The 22,212-nt window shown below is 41.7% G+C and overlaps 1 protein-coding gene across 13 annotated transcripts in view; it reads right to left on the reverse strand.

Annotated features, from left to right (window-relative positions):
- Positions 1-1,624: 1,624 nt before the first annotated feature.
- nedd4l (NEDD4 like E3 ubiquitin protein ligase) overlaps positions 1,625-22,212 on the reverse strand; it is a 41,235-nt gene continuing 20,647 nt past the window's right edge. For 4 of the 13 annotated variants that reach the window (XM_085793226.1, XM_085793224.1, XM_085793221.1 and 1 more), the window contains 25 exons: positions 20,849-20,910; positions 20,355-20,457; positions 19,200-19,354; positions 18,602-18,737; positions 18,297-18,485; positions 18,058-18,135; positions 16,872-16,931; positions 15,893-16,030; positions 14,643-14,840; positions 11,620-11,817; positions 10,767-10,844; positions 8,894-8,948; positions 8,500-8,558; positions 8,090-8,155; positions 7,220-7,449; positions 6,381-6,502; positions 6,219-6,289; positions 6,030-6,125; positions 5,836-5,909; positions 5,658-5,718; positions 5,427-5,486; positions 5,032-5,139; positions 4,404-4,500; positions 4,090-4,162; positions 1,625-3,576 (listed from right to left, as the gene is read on the reverse strand). In XM_085793226.1, coding sequence (XP_085649352.1) covers positions 3,474-3,576; positions 4,090-4,162; positions 4,404-4,500; positions 5,032-5,139; positions 5,427-5,486; positions 5,658-5,718; positions 5,836-5,909; positions 6,030-6,125; positions 6,219-6,289; positions 6,381-6,502; positions 7,220-7,449; positions 8,090-8,155; positions 8,500-8,558; positions 8,894-8,948; positions 10,767-10,844; positions 11,620-11,817; positions 14,643-14,840; positions 15,893-16,030; positions 16,872-16,931; positions 18,058-18,135; positions 18,297-18,485; positions 18,602-18,737; positions 19,200-19,354; positions 20,355-20,457; positions 20,849-20,910 — 2,670 coding nt within the window. In that variant the 3' untranslated portion in view covers positions 1,625-3,473. Of the gene's footprint in view, positions 3,577-4,089; positions 4,163-4,403; positions 4,501-5,031; positions 5,140-5,426; positions 5,487-5,657; positions 5,719-5,835; positions 5,910-6,029; positions 6,126-6,218; positions 6,290-6,380; positions 6,503-7,219; positions 7,450-8,089; positions 8,156-8,499; positions 8,559-8,893; positions 8,949-10,766; positions 10,845-11,619; positions 11,818-14,642; positions 14,841-15,892; positions 16,031-16,871; positions 16,932-18,057; positions 18,136-18,296; positions 18,486-18,601; positions 18,738-19,199; positions 19,355-20,354; positions 20,458-20,848; positions 20,911-21,638; positions 21,762-21,863; positions 21,908-22,212 lie in introns of those variants that run through there. The other 9 variants (XM_085793227.1, XM_085793225.1, XM_085793222.1 and 6 more) reach the window with 5 other exon arrangements.

Consider the following 22,212-nt stretch of genomic DNA (forward strand, 5'->3'; position numbering starts at 1 on the left):
CAATAAGGCGATTGTGGTTCACTGTAATTTAAAGTTCCTGCTCTTTCTGCATTAAAGAATATTGAAGTACAGTTTTAATCACCTGAGACACAGTAAGCTGCATTGATACTGTGCATGAAAGTATGAAACCTACTGAACCAATCAGCCCATCAGCTCTGTCGTCTGTAGACTTTGCAGTGAAACTTGTTCTCCCTCTTTCACACACTGCATGTTGGGAAAGAAAAGGGGGCTACAGCTATTTTTAATGCTGTAGAAATACTGGCGAGTACCTTCAAAATTTGAACAACATTAATGTTGAAAGTCTAAATTGAAAGTATAAATGATTAAAATATATGTTTTTAATGTTCCTATCAGCCCTGGTCAGTCCAATATTGCTTAAGCTTCCCGTCAGGGTTTCATTAAGGTCAGAGCGCTGACGTAACTCAGAGACAGAGACATGTCAGAGACATGACAATCAGTCGGGCTGTGAGGCCTCAGCGTTACCAGAACGGTCTCATCTTTAACAGGAAACCTAACAGGTGTGTTTGATCAGAGAACAGAGAACAGACTTCCACTCATTTGCACTTTGTGCCTTTGTTTGAATGTTTTATAAGGTGGATCTGCAGATGAGTTGGCTGCTGGTTTGTTTGTGACCAGATCGAGGGTAGGAGGTCTTGATAAAATGTCCCTGGACTGGCAGGGTGGCTTTTATTTGCTTGTCCTTGGGGCTGATAACTCCTAGATTGTCTGAGTGAATGAACTGAGGTCCCTTCACCACACCACGTGCGAATACACACACACAAAGAGAGAGCGACAGAAAGAGTTGTAGATCTCATTAATTTCTCAGGACGCTCACATTTATTCTCTGAACTGTGGCTTTTATCAACCGATGTTGTAATTGGCTAGATTACAAGAATCCACCTATGTGAAGAAATGAAAACTCCCTCCCTGTCCATATGGGAGTAAAAGCTCTTTAAAGAGACACATGTGTGGCCTGTGATAGGACTGAGTTGGCACAAGTGGAAATATGTTCAGGTTCATAGCAACACATGTGCTACACTTAAAGGCCCATTCTGGTGTTTCAGTGAGTTACAATCAAAACGTGGCTGTATTGAACTGTTTAAAGGTCAGTGAACAGGCAACAATAAGGCAGTTTAGGTAAACTTGTTGTGACTGCAGGTAAAGCAAGATTACCACCATGTAAATTACATTGTATTGAAATATCATTAGTAACTCATGTTGCATATATGTTGAAAAGGTATAAAAATATGTTCCACTTGTGGAAAAAGTCAATAGGTATTATAGAGATTTTAATGGCTGTTAAAGTGATAGTCAGTAAAATGAACCTGAACTCAAAAGTGTGCTTAGATACACTACTGGAGTAAATTTAATGGTGAATTTTCACAGTTGGAAAAGCTGGTTAACAACAAATAATTGTGAAACCATTGGTTTTGTGATTAATTTGGTTCAATATTCATTCATACTTTAAAACAAAATGTTGAAAATGAAGTTTTTGTGAATTCAAATGTTATAAAATGTAATGTTTATACAAGACCGTTAGAGGAAGAGCACTTCTCTATTGCTCCTGCTTCTATGTGGGAGTAAAAGTAAAAGTCCAGTCAGATTGAACTCAAACAACACACTCTGAGAAGTTTCGTCTTTTTATTGGACTGAAGATAAATGAACCACAAAGAGTTGCAGAGAGTGGTGGCATCTTTAACAAAAGTGATATTTCCCATCATTTATTTAAAAAAAAGAAAACTCTTAAAAAAACACTAATGTTTACAGAGTCAGTCTGAGTTTGAGTGGTGGGTCACAGAAGGAGGGAGAGGGGAGAGCAAAGGGACAAAGAAAGAGATAAAATAGAGAATACTAAAGGATGTGAAGTCTCTGCTTCACTTCTGTCAACTTTTTCTACCTTAGCAGCAGCCCAGATTTACAGACTATTTATATTGCACCAAGTGCTCTGAATGGAAAAAAAAGAGAATCACATTCAAGTTAATGACAAGACATACAATAGGCGACATGACCTCAGAGTGATCTATAAAGTGCCCTTTAGGTTCAATGGTGTTAGAAAAAGGAGAAGGAGAAACAAAAAACATAAAAAAGACAAAGAGAAGAGAAAAAAACAAAACATTTCTTTGTAAGAAACGTGCTGCTTTATATTCAGTGGCAATCACAGCTTTTCTCTCAAACACTCCCGCACGCACACACACACACGCGCACACACAGCTTCATTTTAGTGTTGTTGATCAGTAATACTTCTGTTAAATGTAATACATACATATATTTATATATCATGAAAGAACTTAAAATGTGTTTTTTTCCTCAAGAACAATTTACAGCATTATGAACAGCAACAGGCATGAGAATATTAATATAATCATGACGTCTCAGAGAAACTACACCCAGTTTTAGTTTTCCCTTCCCGCCCTCGATTACACGTCCAAATTACTATGTAGTCAAAGCAAACACAAGATACAGGTTCATGCTGCTTTCATAGCACTACAATAAAAACCATTTTTATTCAACACATTTGCTATCACCATAACAAATGATATGGATTAATCATTTCCCAGACTAGCCAGATTTACACTTCACACACCATGTCATATAGAATCGTCAAAATAGTAAACAACATTGTTCATCAGTACAAATACGTTTAGAGTATTTTCCTGCAAGAATTATATCAATGATTAAAAAAAAACTATTTAAAGATGACAAAACTATATTAAAAAAAAATCATCTTTGGGGATTGTGTCATCCCCCCCCATTCTTGGATCCTTACGGGTGGTTAAAAAAAGAAAACAAAAACGTTATTCTAGAAAAGGCTGCAGCGGCGATTTCTGATCACACAACATAAACAAGGCTCTACGGAGGGGTGTGGCCGATTTCCTGAAATGTGATTGGCTAGCATTCCTAAGGTAATCTGGTGTTGGTCTAAGGATTTGTTGGAGAGTTGTGATCATAGTGCCATTGCAGTTTTCTTTGAGAAATAGTGCAGGTAGGAGCCAGATTAAGGCCATGCTAAGACCCCCTCCAACTGAAGGGTGCTCGAATACTGTGCTATAGTTTACAGAAAGGAGCTATTGAAATGCATTAGTGTTTTTGTTTTTTTTCCAGCACTGTAGATTTTCACAGGACAAGGGTAGAGGGGGGGAAAGAAACGGCGGATCAGGGGGCCAGGTCTCGTCATTCATCGCTCATGCCTGTGGATAATAGATTTCAGCATTCGACAGTGCAACGCTCCCTTTTCCTTCCCCAGCACCTTTAAGGAGTGGCCTACCCACACTGAAAAAGATATAAAGACGTAGGCATGTTGGCTCGACAAGTCGCTGTACAGTCTCAAACCGCTGTGCTGTGTTGGTGGCTCACAGTCAGGCATTACAGTACAACATGCTCGCACAGAACTGCTACAGCAGCTGGTTTGACATCCCTGTGGCTTTTTGTTTTCTTTTGTTTTAAAATCGGTGGTTGGTTTGGTGCGGCCACTTTTAGTCGACCCCCTCGAAGCCCTGCGCGTTCTCCACGGCCATGAGGAGTTTCTCTCTCAGGTCTTCGAATGATTCGTAGGTTGGCAGATCCAAGCGGTTGAAACTGGGAGGGAAAGGGTTTGATTAAAAAAAATGTAAAAACACAGGCAGCGCTGTTTTCTGCTTCGAAATATAAACCTAAAGTCCTGAGTGCTTTAATAGCCGTGGTAGTGGCACAGCTCTGTCAGTCTGTTGGTTCACACCGAAACGTATCAGCTTCTCTTAAAGAACTGCCATGAAATTTTGTTCCAATATTCATGTTTCCAGATGATTCATGCTGCTAACTCTAGTGATCGTCTGACTTTTCCTGTAGCGCCTCCAGCTCTCCCTCAGACTGGCTTTAGTGATTTGCTGACATCAGGTCTGTGGTTTGAAGTTGATCACATCTTTTATTTTTCCAATTCTTGAACACTTGAACACTAGCAGTATTTTCTACCATCACCCTCAGCTGAACTCAGTTTTTAGTGCTGATTAGCTAAAGTTATGCCAAACAAAGATGGCAGCCATGGTAAACATGGCCTGCTTAGCATAAGCATACTAGCATATTGTTTTATCTGTGCTATGTGTGGTGACATACCATGTGTGAGCTCTTGGCAGCTTATCTGGTGTCCCCCACTGCTCGATAGTGAAAAGCTGAGGACCATTAGAACCTGGAATAAAACAGAGGAGGTGATATTCAATGTTGAGATGATCCAGAGATTAGACCACAAATATCGTCGGGAGATGGAAGGAGAGCATTTTGGAAAGTTTTTAGACAAAGTTGAATTATTTGAAGCCTTATTCATGAAATAAAAGGCGCTGTATATTTTTCCACATAATGTATAAACTTTATAAAATGGTACTGCTACAAAACTGGAGAATAAAAGAAACGTCTCCGGCGAGTTCACCTACCATAAAGTTCGGCAAAGCCATTCATCGGCACTCGTGATGTTCCTGTAACAAACTGGAGGAGTCGAATTCTCTTTTCAGCATCCATTAAGAGGACGACCTAATGAGAGAGAGTAAATAAAATCAATAAAAAGAGTTAAGATAAGAACATTCATTTATTCAGTTTCTGACAGTAAAGCATTGATTTATCAAATATCAATCACCACTTTGAGAACAGTCAATTAAATGTATACTTATTATTATTATCACAACTAGATCACAGATAAGATGAGGATGCAGACTGTGTGTTCATGTGCGTGTTTGTGTGTGTGTGTGTAAAAGCCGAGGTAAAGACAGATGATAACCAGGGCAGGTAAAAACTACTCCAGGCTCTTTCATCAGAGCAAACAAGTTCGTTCTATCCAAACAGACTTTGATCTTCAAAAGCGAGGCCAGCAAATCTGCCAGCGGCCGGATGAAGGGAAAACTGCCTGGAACTTTTATAATGAGAGAAGCAGCGTCCATGACTGACTGACATGCAGCAACACATGACTGAGGATTGACTCAATAAGTGTTAGGAGGAAAAAAATGATCTGTTTTTTTTTTCTTCTCTTGTGTGTTTTTAGGTGTGTTCGTATCTTAACGTGTTTACCTTCCAGAACCACTGTATGACAGGATGGTTGGGGCAGTAGCCGTTCTTGTAAATAGTGTGTTGTCTCCAGTCGTTGACGTCCACATCACCCAGACCACACATGAGCAGCTGCAGAGGCAGAGGGAGGGAGAGCACTTCATCTCAGCATCAGCAGCATCTCACACAATTGATGTTACAGAGAAACGCTCAATAACAAGAGGAAATCCAACTGATTCTTTTCACATTAGATACATCTGCTAATTATTTTTACCCTACTGTTTGTATTTAAGTTAAATTAGGGTTAGGGTTACATTACAATCATTACAAAATTGGTGCAGATTGATTTTTCCATCAATCTAAATAACCAGGTGATTAACTGGCTAATAATTACAACTACACGCGCAGGGGATCCATACCTCCAGCTCATTTTCATCAAAGATCTTGATCAAATCTATGAGGATGAGTTCAGTGAATCCCTGAAAATAAAAACAATAATAAATTATGACATCCTTAATGTACAAGAATACAAAATGATTCATTACACACAGTATTCAAATGTCATTAAAGTAGGTTTAGGTACAGAGGCCAGTTTCAACCCATATACAACACTGCCCCCACATGGTGGTAGTATTATCGCATATAAATACCTCCAGGAAGGCGTTCATCTGCTTCTGGACCCGATTGACAAACCTCCACTGGATGACCAGGCTGATGGACGGAAGATTATTGACAAGTGAATTAGAAAACAACCATTTTTCTTAGATTTAAGCTTAACATTTGATGATGTAGTTGGTAATCAATATTAAATAATTGGAGATCTCTTACTCTATGTATTCTTTCTTGTTCTCGTTGGTGACAACCATGTCTGAGCCGCTGGGCTTCAGGTCAACCTGGTACGTCTGAGAGGGAGAAGGGAGCACAAGGAAGGTAAATGTTAGGATACAATAAATACTGCCATTCAAATCAATATTGAGATTTCAAATTCATTCATGCAAATGATTGATTTCAGTCTTGTGCACCTGTCCAAAGTTGTCCTCGTCAATACAAAACCTCAGGTCCAGCTCAGTGGGATCATTCTCCAGGATCCACTTCAGAGAGTTGTAGTATTCACTGTCCTGCAGAGATGATTTCCACACAAAGACAAAGTCATTCACTGACTTTTGTGAAATTATAGGCTTAACTTTGCCTCTAGGCTGATATTTACTTACCACAGACTCCATGTCTTTCAGAGAGATCTGTTTCCCCAGCATCATCTTGTAGAATGGTCGGATGAAAAAACCTGCGAGAGCACAAAACAACACAACTCAGAGCCGTGTTCTCACATAACAGCATGAAAAGCAGAGTCAAACATTGAGCTGCTTAGTGCTTACCATCTAGTAGTTTTCCATGGAACACGGCCATTCCTGCCACGCGCCCGATGAACTTGAAATAGGAGAGGTGATCCTCATTGCACAAGCCAGAGTTGGGATTGATTTGGAGAGTGTAGTTGTCCCTGAACGGACACAGAGGAAGTAATTAATGTCCAGGTAATGAAGTAATGCTCTGAGCAGTCAGTAGTAATAGCAACTTTATTTATCTTTGTCCATTTAGTTGTGGACACCTTTACATGAATAAATAAACAATGATCTATACTGAAATAACACTGTGAATGGCATATATAATAAGAAATAATGAAAAACAATAACTAAATTATAGGTTTCTGTGATGAACAATCACAACATGGTTTAATTATAAAAGTTTACAGGTTTAATCACCCTCTTATTTCTTCTTAATGAAGCTGTGATTAAAGAAAGGCTTTATTTTCAGCACCATTTACATCATCCATCTTCTGTTACCTTTGCCCCACATGGTAAAACTGAGAGAAAGTCAACCGAGTCATCAACTAGCGGTGCCAACAAAAGGAACAGAGTATACGACCCTCTGATTATCTTGACGTGTATTGCATGTGGGAAACATTTGTTCCAGGATGGCTTTTTGAATGAGAGGAAAAGTTAATCAAAGTGAAAGGAAACTTTATGTCTCTTAGGGAAACAATACAACAGACTTCAGCCCTTAATCCACCTTTGTCCATGACTGCAAACATATAGAATAGTTTCCTTTTAACATGAGCTTTGCGTGACACTGTGTCCTGTGTCACATCCTGTCGAAGGGCTTTCTTCTTTTTTGTTTTATCTTAATCTAAAACTCATAGGGAAAAGCAGAGACTTACGTGGCAGAGTATTCAAACAGGCCGTAGTAAGGATTGAACATCTCCTTGGATAAGAGGAAGAACCACTCCCTGGCCACGCCGCCGTAGTCCAGTCCTTTCTCCGACTCGAACTCGATCCACAGCCGTGCCTTCAGAACATCCGGCCTCTTCAGGGACATGATCCGCCGGTACGACTCTTCAAAGATGTTGTTTCTGTGCAGCTTCATCTCAAATCTGTTGGGAATGTCAGCCTGAAACGATGCACAAATAACAAACTTGTTGATAAAGGCTCTCCAATTAATTTTGATTCCACTGAAATTATTGTATTATGCTTAATGTGAGGTTGTGATAGTGCAAAATGCGAGGAAAGTTCAGGGGGTTAAAAAAAAATTCTGAATGCATATTGAATCAATTTATCGCATTATTATTTCCAAAAAACAATAAAAACTCCTGTTTCCTCTTTGAAAACAACTCGGTGCAGTTATTACCCTCAGTCCAACAATCAAATTTCTGACCTCAAACATGCTCTAACATAAAACTGAATGCTGTGTCAACATTTGGAAAGTTTATCACGTCTCTCCGATATTTTCATTTCCTTTCACTCATCATAAAAATCAGCATTAGAAAAAAAAAACAGGAAAATCCACACTCTGCACCTTTTAAGTGTTAAATACAAAGAATATGAATTGATTGCAATTAATACTTAACGTGAAACAAACATATCAAATTTGTAACGTTAAGACAGCATGAAGAGAGTTAAATAAGTAAGAGATCAAAACTGGAGAAAATGAATTCATCCTTTTGTGCAAGAATTTGAGTTTTCCACCAAATTTAGCAATAACCACAAACACAAGACAGATGTGTATTGAAAAAAAACAAAACAGTTCTTACAGGTTTCTTCAATTTCTTCCTGAAGTAGTCATATTTCTGCTTGAACTCTCTGGAGTAAGGAACAGCCTGCAGAGAGGACAAAGAACATACACAGGAGTCAAGGAATGAACAAATGAGTAAACAGTCTTCATAGGGATCAACTGGTGGTGTAACTAAAACAGGAATAGTGAACGGCAGAGTAAACTTGAGTGTATCTGCACACAGAGTGGCAGGAAGGTGCTGGCATGTTAAGTGAAAACCGCAGTGACAAAGTGATTCATGTGTGTTGTCCAAAGACACACTGAGGCTGATGATGGTGTGTGATACATAGAACTACAGTGTTAAAAGGAGAAGCTGTTGTGTTGTTGTTGTGCAGCGACACGGTAGCAAACGCCCTGCTGTCTGCTGAAGTTAAGAGGTAAAATACTCACAGGTCCTGTGATGGCTGGACTCTGCAGACGAGGATCCTCCCACTGTGTGTTCTTTGTATCTGGATGAAACAAACATAATAACACAAAGTTTTTATGCATGAATAGACTCCACCTTTACAGACGTGATTATCTGATTAGTCAATTTCAATCATTTCTCACTTCAAATTCTCAATTTTGAAGATTTGCCAATTGTTTCACATGATTATAAAAGTAGTTTCTAGTATGTTATAGGCTCAACAATTGGTCAACGAAAAAATCTACAGTTTTTTGCAAACAAAGGTTAATTGGTTGCATTAAGGTAATAATACACCTCTATTACGTAACAGAGAAAGATTTTGAGTAAATTCATATTGGCACAAAGTATAGGCTTAGAAGAGACAGAATGTGATCTTACTGTGGTCGATGTAGAAGGTGCGTCCGTCTGTGTGAACTCTCTCTTCCCATCCAGGCTGAAAGAAAGGAGCATTAGAGAAGAAGAGTGAGGGAAAAGCTCACAGTCAGCGTTACATTTAACAGGCCATGCTCAAATAGTAATTTAAATCCATCCACGTTTTTGTTTTCCTTGTTGCTGGAAATTAATCTTTGATTGAACTTGACTGACCAATTCAATGGTCCGAACACTGGCAGCGAGGCAAGCTCAATCAATCACCGCAAAGGAACCGAGGGGATTTTCTCTCCTATTTGAGTCAGGTCTGAGACAGCGGCAAGGCAAGGGATACGACCACAACATGAAGTCTGATCAACACGACTAGTTCAAACCAGAACACCAGCACTGACACGGTGACCACTCAGTACAGTGTCAAAGGCCACACACACACACACACACACACACACACACACATACCCGCGGCACACACACACACACATTCGTATGGCACCAGCAATCAGGCAATTAAAGTAATTATAGGTTGCGAGTCAAGGGTATGGGGAAAAGGGGCTGAATCTGACAATCTGTAGAATGGGGTGCAGCTTCACTATGTGTGTGTTTCTGAATAAGCCTCAACTATCTGAGTGGAAACCCAATTTAATAGATGATGATAATACATGCAGCATACAGCGAGATCCTCCCTAGACATAAACCTCCAATCCTCCCTCTGCCCCTTATCCAGCCATGGTTTCCTCCTCCACTCCTTCTTTGTTCATTCTCTTTCTCACTCCCATGCATTTCAATTTGCCGCCCCCCCCACCCTCTTCCTAACTGGTCTATCTGTCTCCTCAGACACTGATAAAAGTACGCAAACATGGAGGAGTCTGTGGGATCCCTGGAGAATGATGGAGAGCTCCAAATGTTAAACATTAACGAAAGGGGCGATGGCGGTGGTGCAGGGAGGGAGCACAAAGAGAGGAGGTGGGGCAATGGTTTGATGAAAAGGGAGGGAGAGGTACAGTCCATCCATGCCGGTCATGAGAGAGAGAAAGAAGAGATAGAAAGAGGAAAAAAAGAAAATGGAAAAAAGAAAAAGAAAAAAAAAAGTGCAAGGCTGTCTGCAGGCATTTGACCAGACCAGACCAGACAGGTAAGTAAGGCAGGCAGAGGGAGGGAGGCACCAACCAACCTCCTCTGGTAGGTTCTGCCAAACAGACATGGCCGGGTGCAGAAGAAGTAGCATACATTAGATCCACCAGAACGGAGTGAAAAAAGAGAAAGAGAAAGAGGGAGAAAGAGAACACACACACATGCACACACACCACACAAGCCTGTGAGATGTAAAAAAATAAAACCCATGAAGCTTTGATTATTCAACCATCTAGCTATGGTAACGTTAGACCCACTTGCTGGGAGATTGTCTTTGTCACATAGATAACAGTGCAGGTGACAGACAGTGTTCACCGCCTAATTAGGGATGATCACAGCCCCCAGACTCTGCCAGTAACATTCACCCACTGCCCCCTCTTCTTTTCTAACAGGACTAAAAAGGAAATGTCTGATACAGTCTCGTCACATGATCGTGTCTCATCTATTACTGCAAAAGCCACATTCGCATACTTTGCATCAGACATACATTAAACGCTGAGTCAAGCTAACTAAGCTAATCTGCTAGCTAAATGCATCATATACAGTCACTGATGGTGCAAAAAGCTGAATTAGTACTTTTTACACATTTTAACAAGGTTGATTTCTTGCATACATAAGATAACATACAGTAGAACATATTGGTAATTGCATAACAAAGCTTAAAAGGCTATTGGGATCTATGAAACTGTTTTTTCGTGGGCTCTGTGGATTAAAAGTTGAATAGCTGGTCTTATTGTAAAAGTGTACTTACAGGAAGAGGACCAAGGTCACCGGGCTCCATCGAGTTCTTATTCCTCATATGGACTGGATACTTCAACCTGGGATCCTCCTGGTTGTCAAAAGTGCAAAGGGAAGGAAGGAAACAAGGTGAAGAGAAGGTTAGTATTTAGTATTGAATCTAAACCCAACACATTTTTAGCTGCTGTAGTTTCAGGATAAAAATATGAACTCTTCAATGTTACACAAAGTTCACCTTGCCTGAAGGAGGTGATGGGCTACGTAAACGTGAAATTGAATTTCACGCCACCAGGTGTCACTGTAAGATTCAGTGAGCTCCAGACACAACCACTGCCCTAGATTTTTCTGATGATGTCCAAGATTACACTGTGATAGACTGATGACCCTGCTCAATGTCAGCTGGGATGGGCTCCAGGTCCAGACACAATCAATCTTTTGTCTTAATTTGCCAAGACTCTTGTCACAGCCCTAAGGCATTTTCTGGAAAGGAAATGCCTGGAAGGAAAATGGCGAACGCTGCACCTATACATCTGTTTAACTGTAGAGGAACATCCTTAAAATTTAAACCCCAGTGCTCACGCATTATTGGATTTGTGAAATGTCTTCATAGATGTTGATTGTGTTATTTTCTTGTGTACAAAACATGTGTTGCCTCCCTGCACACTGAGGTTACATAAGCAGCTCGCTAGAATTAAAAATTGTCCCTCGCCTCCCTTTTAATTGTTTCCTACCATTATAGCTCTTCTCTAGAAACTACTGAGAGACTCTCAGACAATTACAGACTTGTGCCACAGGACTCTGTTCTTCAAGCATCATCTTGTCTGAGGTGACGTCACACATCCTGTTACGGCAGCTTGTTAGCTCACCCAGGTGGTTGCTCGGCTGTTGTGGTCGATGAAGAAAGGCCGTCCATTGGGGGCTATCCTCATCTCCCAGCCTGGGGGCAGGAAGCTCTGCTGTGTCTTGTGCTGCGACTTGGGGGAACTGTAGGGGGATGGCTGAGGAGATTGGGGGTTGGAGAACGTGTCCTTCACAGCCCTCCGTACCTGGATATTATTTGCTCCCTGGAGAGAAAATGGAAAAATAAAGAAAACAAAGCATAATATTATTACCAGTCACATCAGACTATAAGGAGAGGATTAAAGCTGGAATTGAATATGAATACCAAACAGCATGAAACAAATCATCAATGCAGACAAAAACAAGGATGAAAACGAGTCTTCCAAAAGTTGCCTTGGTGCTCCAATATAAGAAGAAACACCATCCTCACCACAACAACATCATCACAAAGAAAGCCGGGGGTAGATTCTTTTGACTTCCATGTAAAGCAGGGGGCAGCTAACAAACACCCATGCTGCGTACTCCAGCAGCCTGTCAGGCTGTCACTCAAAGTGTCGGAAGAAAAGAGCAACAATACTTGGCAAATTCTTCAGATTTTCAGAGGTCTGACGGTACAATCACTGCTCTCTTTTTTTTTGCAGTTTTTCACTCTGCTGGTTTCTGAATGATGGCAAGGTCCAAGAAAAAGAGAAGCTCATTCACAGCAGCAGCACTACCAGAACTCTTCATTTATGCTTTTCTGCAAATAGAGAACTTGGTCAAGGGTAAAAGAAAAATGAGTTGCAACATACTGGTAAATACCACTAGCCCAAAAACTGTGTATCTACAGGAAACCCTGCATTTCTGACATCTTGAAAGCTTCGAAAGCAGCATTAACCAAACAAAGGTAAGCAGCTTAATTACATATGATGTGTTCCCGGATCACATTGTTCTTCTAGCAGTAATTATCACTGACTGATCTGATTTTTAACAGGATGAAAACTGCATTAATTAATCCACAGACCTTCCACCTCCTCTGGAAGTTGTAATTACAACATCCTGCTGTGAGTTTTTCACTTCCTTTAATTTCCACAATGCGTTGTGAAAACACACACACACACACACACATACACACACACAGAGCTTAATTAAACTTCCTTCAGGTCTCTTCCCTTGGTTGTTCTCTTGGATCTTCACCTTTGAGTGAAGCCATTAAACGCAGTGTGAGGTCAAATAAAGACCATCCTTTCTTAGATATGTGTTGATCCTAATTAGCAAAGTTTATGTGGTGCATTTAAAGCTACACTGGATAATTAAAAGTTCAAGATAAATGTTATTTTGTGTAGAAGTTAAAGTTATCAAAAGTTTCTCAAGTTTTATATAACGTAACTCCATCAGCTGCTTTAAGAACATGTGCACACACCAAGCTTTATATAATAACACTTATATACACACACACACACAGAGAGAGCTATGATGAGAGTATGTTATCTGATAGGTGCAAAAGTATTTGGAATAACTTGTGATTATCCACAGAGGTTATTTTCCAAACAGCCTGAAAAAAAAACCTTGCCTGCTCACATCAAAACAAAAAGTGGAAAATTCAATGCATTACCTGTAGTTTCATGTAGTTATTAATTAACATATAAATCACCTGCCCTGTTTGATTATTAAACCCCCTCCCCCGGACCAATGAGTGAGAGACTGGCTTCATGATAATGTTGTGAATTCATAGCCAGGACGTGAAAAACGCTGACATACTGCAGAGAGATATGAGCTGTATTGATCACAGACAACCAGATTATTTAAGATCAGTGGTTAAAACACTCTGCAGTAATTTAACAATGGACCCACTCTTTGTCAAACAAAGCAATAATTCAATTTGTCCACTACTTGGGCTCAGGCCAACGCTGTGAATGGGCATGCAGTGGCCTCAGTCTAAAAGCACTTCACTGATGACTGCGTGCTTCAAGGCCAACCTGAACCTCCATTAAGATATTTGGTGCCTGGAAGTGTTTTTGGTGTAAAACAGCTGCAGGCCCAGGATTTACAGTAAATAAGGTGTTTGAGTTAAGCTTGAATGCTCATTTACCCCTTAATAACACACAGCAGCTGCAAGATAAAGAAAAGTATTTATGACTGTCTGTCCAGAGGAAAAAAAATAGGAAAATGCTTCATGCAGCCAGTATAATGATTATGAAAAGAAGAAAAGATGACTTAAAATGAAACGCATAACTCTTTAAGGAATTTGCATGCGATGCCACGCTGTACGGAGTAATCTTTAAAAACATTTTCTTTTTAAATCTAACCATACAGTCTTTTATTTGCTATTGATGCTGCCTCTGTGTTAGTAAAATGGCCTCTGGATTCCAGGTTTGCTTTAGCAGATAACAACAAACATTTGGGACCTGCGATCAATTTAAATAATTTAGTCATTCAGCAGAAACTGGGTGAATCTGCCATCTTTGATTTCCTACAGCAGCTTCAGCCTGCTATTGCTACTGCTTCAAATCACGCCACACTGCAGAATGAAATGCTGACAGTGCAAACTGTTCACAACAAACTCATCACTGTGATTAACAAAGCTTGAGCAAGGCTCGGACCATCTCGGATGATGAGTAATAGTCGAATGGAGGGCTGTTTTAGTGCTCAGTCCTCAGCTAGTTATATTTTAGGGGTGGAAAAAAAGTATAAAGACAGACAATTGTCACCAAGGGAGAGATGAAAAAGAGTTAAGGAGAAAAGACTGGTTAAATGGTGAGATTAACGTTTTCATAGGGGAGACAAAAATGGAAAGAGAGAAGAGCAGCAGCATGATAGAGTCGACCTGAAAGGAGGAGAGATAATAGATGAAAAGTGAAAAGAAGGAAATTTGCAGGGAAGGGTCATGGTTTGGCCATCTACTAAAGGGTGGATGTACTGATACAATACAGGAGTGCATGAAAGGAAAGTAAGGGAAGGAAGGACAGGGGAGAAAAAAGGAGGTAGGAATAACTCATCCTTAGGCAGTGAAAAGAGGGAAAGGATATGGGTGTGGCAGAGCAGGACGGTGCGGGTGGCTAATTCTCACCTCCAAGGGGGTGGAAAGGGTGACAGTAGGGGAGCTGAGGCTACGAGGTCGTCGGACTTGGGGCTCATGGAGGTGGTTGTTGGAGGCATTGGAAGAGGAGGAGGGGGTGGATGGGGTCGCCAGGGCCGAGGCTCCTCCTGATGCTGATGTTGATGCTGCTGCTGCTGCTGCTGAGGTGCTGGCTCCGTCTTCGGTCAGCTGTCAGTGAGAATAGCACTTTTGAGGTTAAATGGGGGTTTGGGAATAAGGCAAGTGATGCAGTTTTGCGTAAAACTTTTCCCCCATCACACTGTAAGCCATGCTGTCAAGGATGCTTGTCTGCAACCGGAGAGATGTCTGGATGCAAGCTTTTCTCTCAGGACAATGAGCTCCTAAAATGTCAAAAGCGTGGGTCATTTAGGCCCAGGAAAGCAATCATTTATAACAGTTGAAATATGATTATTAACAATAGGGATTAAGCATCCGAGTAGAAAAATGGGGGCAAATTCAAGTTAGTGTTACTTTCAACCCTAATCCAAGTAGTAGGCACAAAAGGTTTTGACTATATATCAAAGACAAAGCAATGCAATGATACTGTTTACTGAATCATCATCAGTGTCCTCTCCTACTAAGTACAAAAACTGATGAGAACCAGAGAACGAGAGGACCATGTGATGACAGACAGATGAACAGCTATAATATAACAACAGTGTTTTTTGATCAAAGCAGAAATGAAGGCATGGATTTCAAAGAGGAGGGACGTGCACCCAGTCCCATGTAGAAGCCTCTCCCCCCAGCTCAGACTAAGTGGAGCTGCCTAGTTTGTGCACAGAAAGACAGGGGGAAGACAAGTGGAAAAACAGGGTAGAAATGGGACAAGGGAGGGAAAAAGTGGTGGTTGCAGTTCCATGCCACGGTTTAGGAAGATGTGACCAATGCGGAGTTGCACTTCATCCAGAGAATCAAAAAAAAAAAAAAAAAAAAAAGCTAGACGAGAGAATAAAAAGACGAACAATAAAAAGTTGGACAGAAGAGGAGGAAACTGGACAGAGAGAAAGACAGTAGGAGTAGGAGACTTTAGGGTTGCAAAGCTGTGTCTCTCTCCGTCATTCTTTATTGCTACACAGAGGAGAAAACAGAGGGGGAGGGTAGAGGAGGAAGAGGTCCAGCACACAGGCCTAGGCCATGACAGGGGGCCAAGGTAAGGTCCAGTCCCATGCATAGAGAGTTTTCCAGGCGGAACCGACAGCCCGCCTTCAGACCTGCTGTACCTGCACAATTGGCCTAGTCCAGGTTGTGGTGCGGCTGTTATGGTTGACGTAATAAGTTCTTCCCTTGCCGTCCTTCCTCTCCTCCCATCCAGGGGGCAGGCCAGGGGTGGTCAAGGAGTAAGCAGTCGACGAGGGAGACTGGCCGAGTGTGGAGAGAGAGCAAAGCAAAGACAACTAATCAGTACAGGCTTGTCGGGATTGTTCGGGATATGTGGAGGGAATCTTATTGATTTTTTTTTTTTTTTTTTTTAAATGATTGGAAACAGGTCACAAACTCTTTTTTTTCTGCCCAGGAGGATAGAAAGTGATGTTTTCATTACAGTCAGGTTATTCCAACATACCACACTTTTTTTGTCCTCTAGCAACAAGACAAAGGCTTTTAAATCTTTTCACATTTCAGCTTCACAATGACAAAACACTTGAGGAAGAGGATATGACAGAAGACGTTTTACAGCTCTGATGGGAAAACAGAACCTTCACACACACAAAACACAATGAAACACTAAACACTGCTACTAAAATAAGCATCACAAGGAGAAAAGTGGTAGAAGATTACTACCTCAAGTGACCTATTAACTGCTGGTAGCATAAAAGATTACTGAAATAGATGACTAAATGATCACAACATAAACACTACATTTTACAAAGCCTATTTATGGATTATTATCAACGCCTAGGGGAACATTTACTGCACCCTTTATTTATGCATTTTGCGTCATGGAAATGTGTCGTGTACATTTTTTTTGTCTTTTCAGATAAGGATCAGTTAAACAAAGCTAAAACAAATAACACCGTTGAGTAAATGACTGAGAGAGCCCTCATGAGTCTTTCTACTCAGGTGTGGGTGTTTATCAATGAAATTCAGAGACAAAACGAGTCAGGGGACAATTACAGGTCCATCCAACATGGTGTCTGGGAACTGGGACTGGGAAAGTGTACGATTGACAGGGTTTAAACTGTATATAAACTGAGATATTACCATAGACTCCTCACCACCTGAGACAGTTTGAGCTCTTGTTCTTCTGGTCTGGGAACTCTGCTGGTGGTAGATAACAGGGGAAGACCTCTTTAGTTCACAGTATGTCATGTTTTCATTGCCAGTAAAGGGGCAAAGGGAGAGTGTTTGGGCAATAGTGAGGAAAAAAACTGATTGGACAAAGGGAGTGGGGGGATTTATTCTCAAAGGAGGTGAGGAGGGACAAAGGGAGAGGAGATTCTTGTGGTTATAGACCATGGTGGGAAAGTGCCATGACTGCGGGTGTTGAAAAAGAAAAAGCGAGGACACCCACTGAAGCATACGCGCTGTGAGGTTGACAAGCAGCAGGAAGGAGCACAATTGATTTGGCAAAAAGCTGCTGTTGTGATTGGCTGACTCGATTATTAGACAAAAGGTAAGTTAAGAAGAGTTTTTAGGGAATGTGGTGCCAGTATCGTTTGGACAGTAAAGAGGAAAATGAATCAAGTTTAATACTGTTCTTCGATCCTGAGAGACTCCTCATTCAAGGGAAAGTCTGCCATTGGCACCTGTACTTTTCCCTGGCTTCATAATGTCGAGCTCACCGCTGTGACTCAGCTGTGTGACAAACATCTGATTCAGATCTTGTGACAAAGTCGCCCGTGCTGAATCCCCACGAACGCTATGACTCAGGACTCTCTGAGGAATATCTGAACTGATGTGGTTCTGTTCTTAATCTCACTCCCACTGCCACGGCTTTTCCTGCTGGAATGGTCAAACTGTTGGCACAGAGCTCTGGAGCCAGTGTTTCTACGGTACATCAAATAGAGCGGGAAGTGAGTCACAAAGAGCATAACCGTGAAAAGTGAGAGGAGCGAGGAGCGAGGAGGAAGAGGCGTGGTATTCCTACAGAGGCAGAAAGACAAGGATGAACGGTAAAAAATCGAAGAGGCATAGAACGCAGGAAGGAAAGATGAGAAGGTCGTGACTCCTGCCTAACACAGACAAGTGGAAATTTAACAATGTGAGGAGGAGAAGGGTGGTGATTTTTAAGTGTGGTACAGCAGCAGCAGCAGTGAGACACACAAATTAGACAACAATACAAACCTGTTAAGACAATTAAAGAACAAAGAAAAGGCAACAGGGGAAAAGGAAGAAGCCGGTGAAGCAGGAAGGATGGAGGGACATGTGGCAGTTCAGAAATATGTACCGTAAGAGGAGGAGCCTGGGCTTGATCACTGACGCCATCCGTCATACTGGAGGAACGGAGTCTGTTTGACAGCTGCGTCTGTTCAAAAAAAAAAAGAAAAAAAAGTAAAAAACATTATTGCAAACGCTGCCCATCTGCTGCAAACACACTTGTTTGGTTTGACTGCCTACGAGTGACGTCAAGAGTAGAGCGGTTTAGGTTTTGACCGCTGAAAAATGGCAGAGTGTGCCAAGTCTCACCAGAGCAGAGCTCGGCCCCGGCACTTCCCCGTTGGTATCGGGAGTGAGCGACAGCCTCAGATTCAGGTCTTCGGAAAACTCCTGGGTGACAGGTGTGGGTGGGTGCTGCGGGGTCAAGGCGGAGGAGGGGCCGGGCAGAGACTGGGACAAGCTGTCGTTGGGATCTTCTTCTGTGATGAGCTCCCAGGACTACATGAGCAACAACGAGACAGAATCAATGACACAGGAACATTTTAGTGACCTCATCACCTCAGACAGCTGTGGCCCAGTATGTGTTTATTCCTCTCTCTCTCTCTCTCTCTCACATTGTCAATGTCCCTGGGCTCCAAATGCTCGTTCTCTAGGTCTTCACTGATGTGGCGTCGCGAACGGAAAACACGATGAGCCTCCTGATGGATCTGCCGCTGCTGATTGTCACTCTCAGTCTCTGAAATCACATCCCTGAGAGACAAGAGGAAATGTCACGTTAAAATGCAGCTGGAAATATTACACCTACGTAAATAAAAACCAAAAGTGCAACTGATAGCTACGGTTGTATTAGAGTCAGATTTTCAGTTTCAGTTTCAGCTATAGTTACACAGTTTGATAGTTTTACAGAAATGCTCTCTTTCCTGCCAAGAGTTATCCAGACCAAATTTACAATCAATGAAAAATCTCTCTCCAAATATTTCATTTACTGTATTACTCATACATGAGTTTGACAGTGTCCTATAGCCAAGCATAATATGAATAAAGGGAAAATGTAAATGAAATTATTCTGACCCAGCGATTCATTATTGACCATTTAAACAAATTGTTTTACACACTTATGTGATAAAATGTATATTTATACTTTTAGGTGAACCGAATAGAACAAAATCATGTTTTAACTCTTTAACACTTAATATGTGAGATGAGACGTACATGTTGGAGGGCCGTTTCCACTGTGTGCTGCGGTTGTTGTGGTTGACATAGTAGGTGCGGCCCAGGTTGTCCACCTTCTCCTCCCAGCCTGGGGGCAACGGGGGCAGGAGCTGCTGCGGTCTCTGAGAGCCCGAGTCCGCAGACTCATCCCATCCCTGAAAAAGAAAAACTTGTTGATACAAGGTAGAACGAGTTACTCACCGGTGGTTCAGGACATACTGGACTCCAGTGAGCTGTCCAACACACAAAGGTCAACAAATGGGCTTGCAGGCAGCTTCAAGTATGGAAATATGGTAAAGATGTTGGATTCAGTTGTGGGTGGTTCTTTTTTTTCTGACTGCTGTGTTGTGGTTTGAAATGTTTTTGTTAACATTAACTAGTGTTTATTTTTGTGTGACAGGCTACTGGCTGGCTGGGATATCTCCCTGACCACAGGCTGAGCTAATGTTAGTGCATCTGTGTCACTACCAGGGTTGACAAATTTCTACTCTGCTTTGGGCTAAGGCGCAGACAGCGAAGGTAAACCTGGGAAGAGTACATTTGTAAAGCTGGTGTTTGTAAAGAGGTTAAAATGAACTCCAGAGAGAGAAAGTATTTCACAAAGTGAAGGTTAGCACTGTGGCATTTTAGTTTTCGTATTTTGCTAAATGTCACCTTATCTACGAAGACTTTTTGAAATTTCACAACATCTTCCGCGCTCCCCAGCCCTCTTCCACAATCCATATGAAATCCACACACTTCGACACAGTGACACATGCAAGAACACACAAAGTAGAAGAGGAGAAGCTCCTATTTCTCCAAATAACAGGCCATATAGTAAATGGTTTTTCCAGACCCTGACCTGGAAAAGACTTTCACCAGAATCTGGCAGCGAGGAACTGCCTGAATTCTTAGAGAAAAGAATACAAAGACGAACTGTCCTTTCTCTTCTCACTCTTAGAAAAAAAAAAACACATATTTCTTTTAGTCCAAAGTGGGACTTTAACTTTCATCTTTAAGCTCCTTAAAATGTTTTCTTTGTGAGGAAGGAAACAATAAAACCAGAATGTGGTTTGGCTCCAGGTTGGCTCCGGGCTCCAGGTCAAAAAGTCACCTTAGGTAATGCAAAGTCAGCACTTCAAACTAACTCTCTGACAACAGTGGCCAACACCTTACCTCAGCCTCCTCCCTCATTTCTCCAGCCTCCTCTTCATGTCCTCCCTGTTTGGGCAGGTAGGCCATCTTCAGACGCAGGTAACCCTTCACCCTGGACTTGTGACTGGAAGATAAACATCAGTGAGAATGGATCCACTTTAGACTAGCACATTAAAACCAGGAGACCTGCGCTCTCTGAGCCCCTGGTGGGCTAGAAATATAGGGGGTTTCCATCAGCTGGACCGATGCTTAGAAATATAGGGGGGTTTCCAAACTGCCTTATTCTAGCAGATGGTCTTTGAGCTGTAGTATTCAGCCTCCACTTGAACTTAACGCTTTCTGGAGATGTGACACCAAACTGCATACTGTTGCTACCCAGGATTTAAGGTCACCGTCTACTTCACATGCTAATGGAGGCAAAGCAGACACAACTCAAACTACGACGTTTCACTACTGGCCTCTTTTTTCAATGATTACTTGTCACATCCCGTCCGTCACATCCAACAGAAACTGACCTTCTGGGCCGCAGGAGGAAGTCTTTAAATGTGTAGGGACGCTCCATTGCCGGATCCTCCGTCTGCAAATTAAATGGACACACTTGTTGACGGCAATCAATTGAATGAATAAGCAGAGAAACATGTTGGCTGGTATCAAATTATCAAAGTCATGAGTTTACAGCACGGCTGCAGCCCTCTGCACAGCCATCACATGGTCATTATGCAATGGTGAGCTTCTCCTGTTACATATTGAACAGCAGAAAGGTCTTTTGCAATTCACAGTGATCTCCCACTGCTGTCTGAATGTGCCAAACACCGCATGCTACATTGTAATTTGACTAAAAGGAGACTGTCAGTTCCCATAACAAAAGCACAATCTTGAATCTTCAATGCAAGTCTTGTCCAAACTGTCCTTGAACTGATGGGAAGTTTCATACATAATGCATCTGGATAACTGTTTGAAAACACTGTTCTTAAAGGCCCAAAGCTACATGCACTCCAACTTATGTGTGGATAATGCAAACCAGGGCTTGAGTGAGGACTGTGCTGGCACAAGGTTTCAAGCTGCCATGAAAACTGTGTTTGGAAACAGCTGAAGTAGCTCAGGCTTCCTCAAGGCAAACGCAGCTACCAGAGAACTTCTGATGAGTCAACGAGGCTGACCTGAGTCATGCAAAGTAAAGTAAATGTCCAGTAAACATGAATAAGACATCGATTCCTGCAGTCATGTAGTCATGCATGAAACAAATTGGATCAACACACATAAAATGCATATCACAGCATCCGCACAAATATAGAATCGACTTACTCATGCTCAGTCAGTTTGTTTATCAGCTTCAATAAGATTTTCTGCATTAGACAGCGTTAGCCGCATCAGGACCAAATATTCCCTATCCTGTCCAATGACTTCACCTCGGCATGACTCAGCTGTTGCTTTTTACCTGCTACCAATTCCCCCGGCCCTGTGGGAGCCAAACGGGACATTAATAATTAACCTCAACACCTTTTACTGATATGCTTTTAAGGTTCAAACCTTTAGAAGACAGAACTTCAGAGCGCCACAACCAGTCTGACGGCACAGTGAGTAGAAGATGTGCTGCGTCAGAATGAGCTGTAGGTCTGTTTGTTTTAGTTTCAGGTCGTGTCCACTCACATCAAACATAAACTGTAGAAACTCCCAAGCAGCGCACACTGGTATCTGCATGTGACCGTTGAAAGCTGTTGTCCCAGCACTCCAGTGGTAAGTGTGTGAATTTGACAAGTGTAGTTTTTCCATTGGCTCTGAGGGTAGCCCGCCCTCAGGACGGTCACCTCTGTTTACATTCGAGACAACCCACACTGTCTATTTCTATCGAGGAGTGTGCGTGATCACAACAAAACGC

This window comes from Trachurus japonicus, chromosome 12 (genome assembly GCF_045865225.1).
Source record: "Trachurus japonicus isolate A0001 chromosome 12, Traja_1.0".
Taxonomy (NCBI): domain Eukaryota; kingdom Metazoa; phylum Chordata; class Actinopteri; order Carangiformes; family Carangidae; genus Trachurus; species Trachurus japonicus.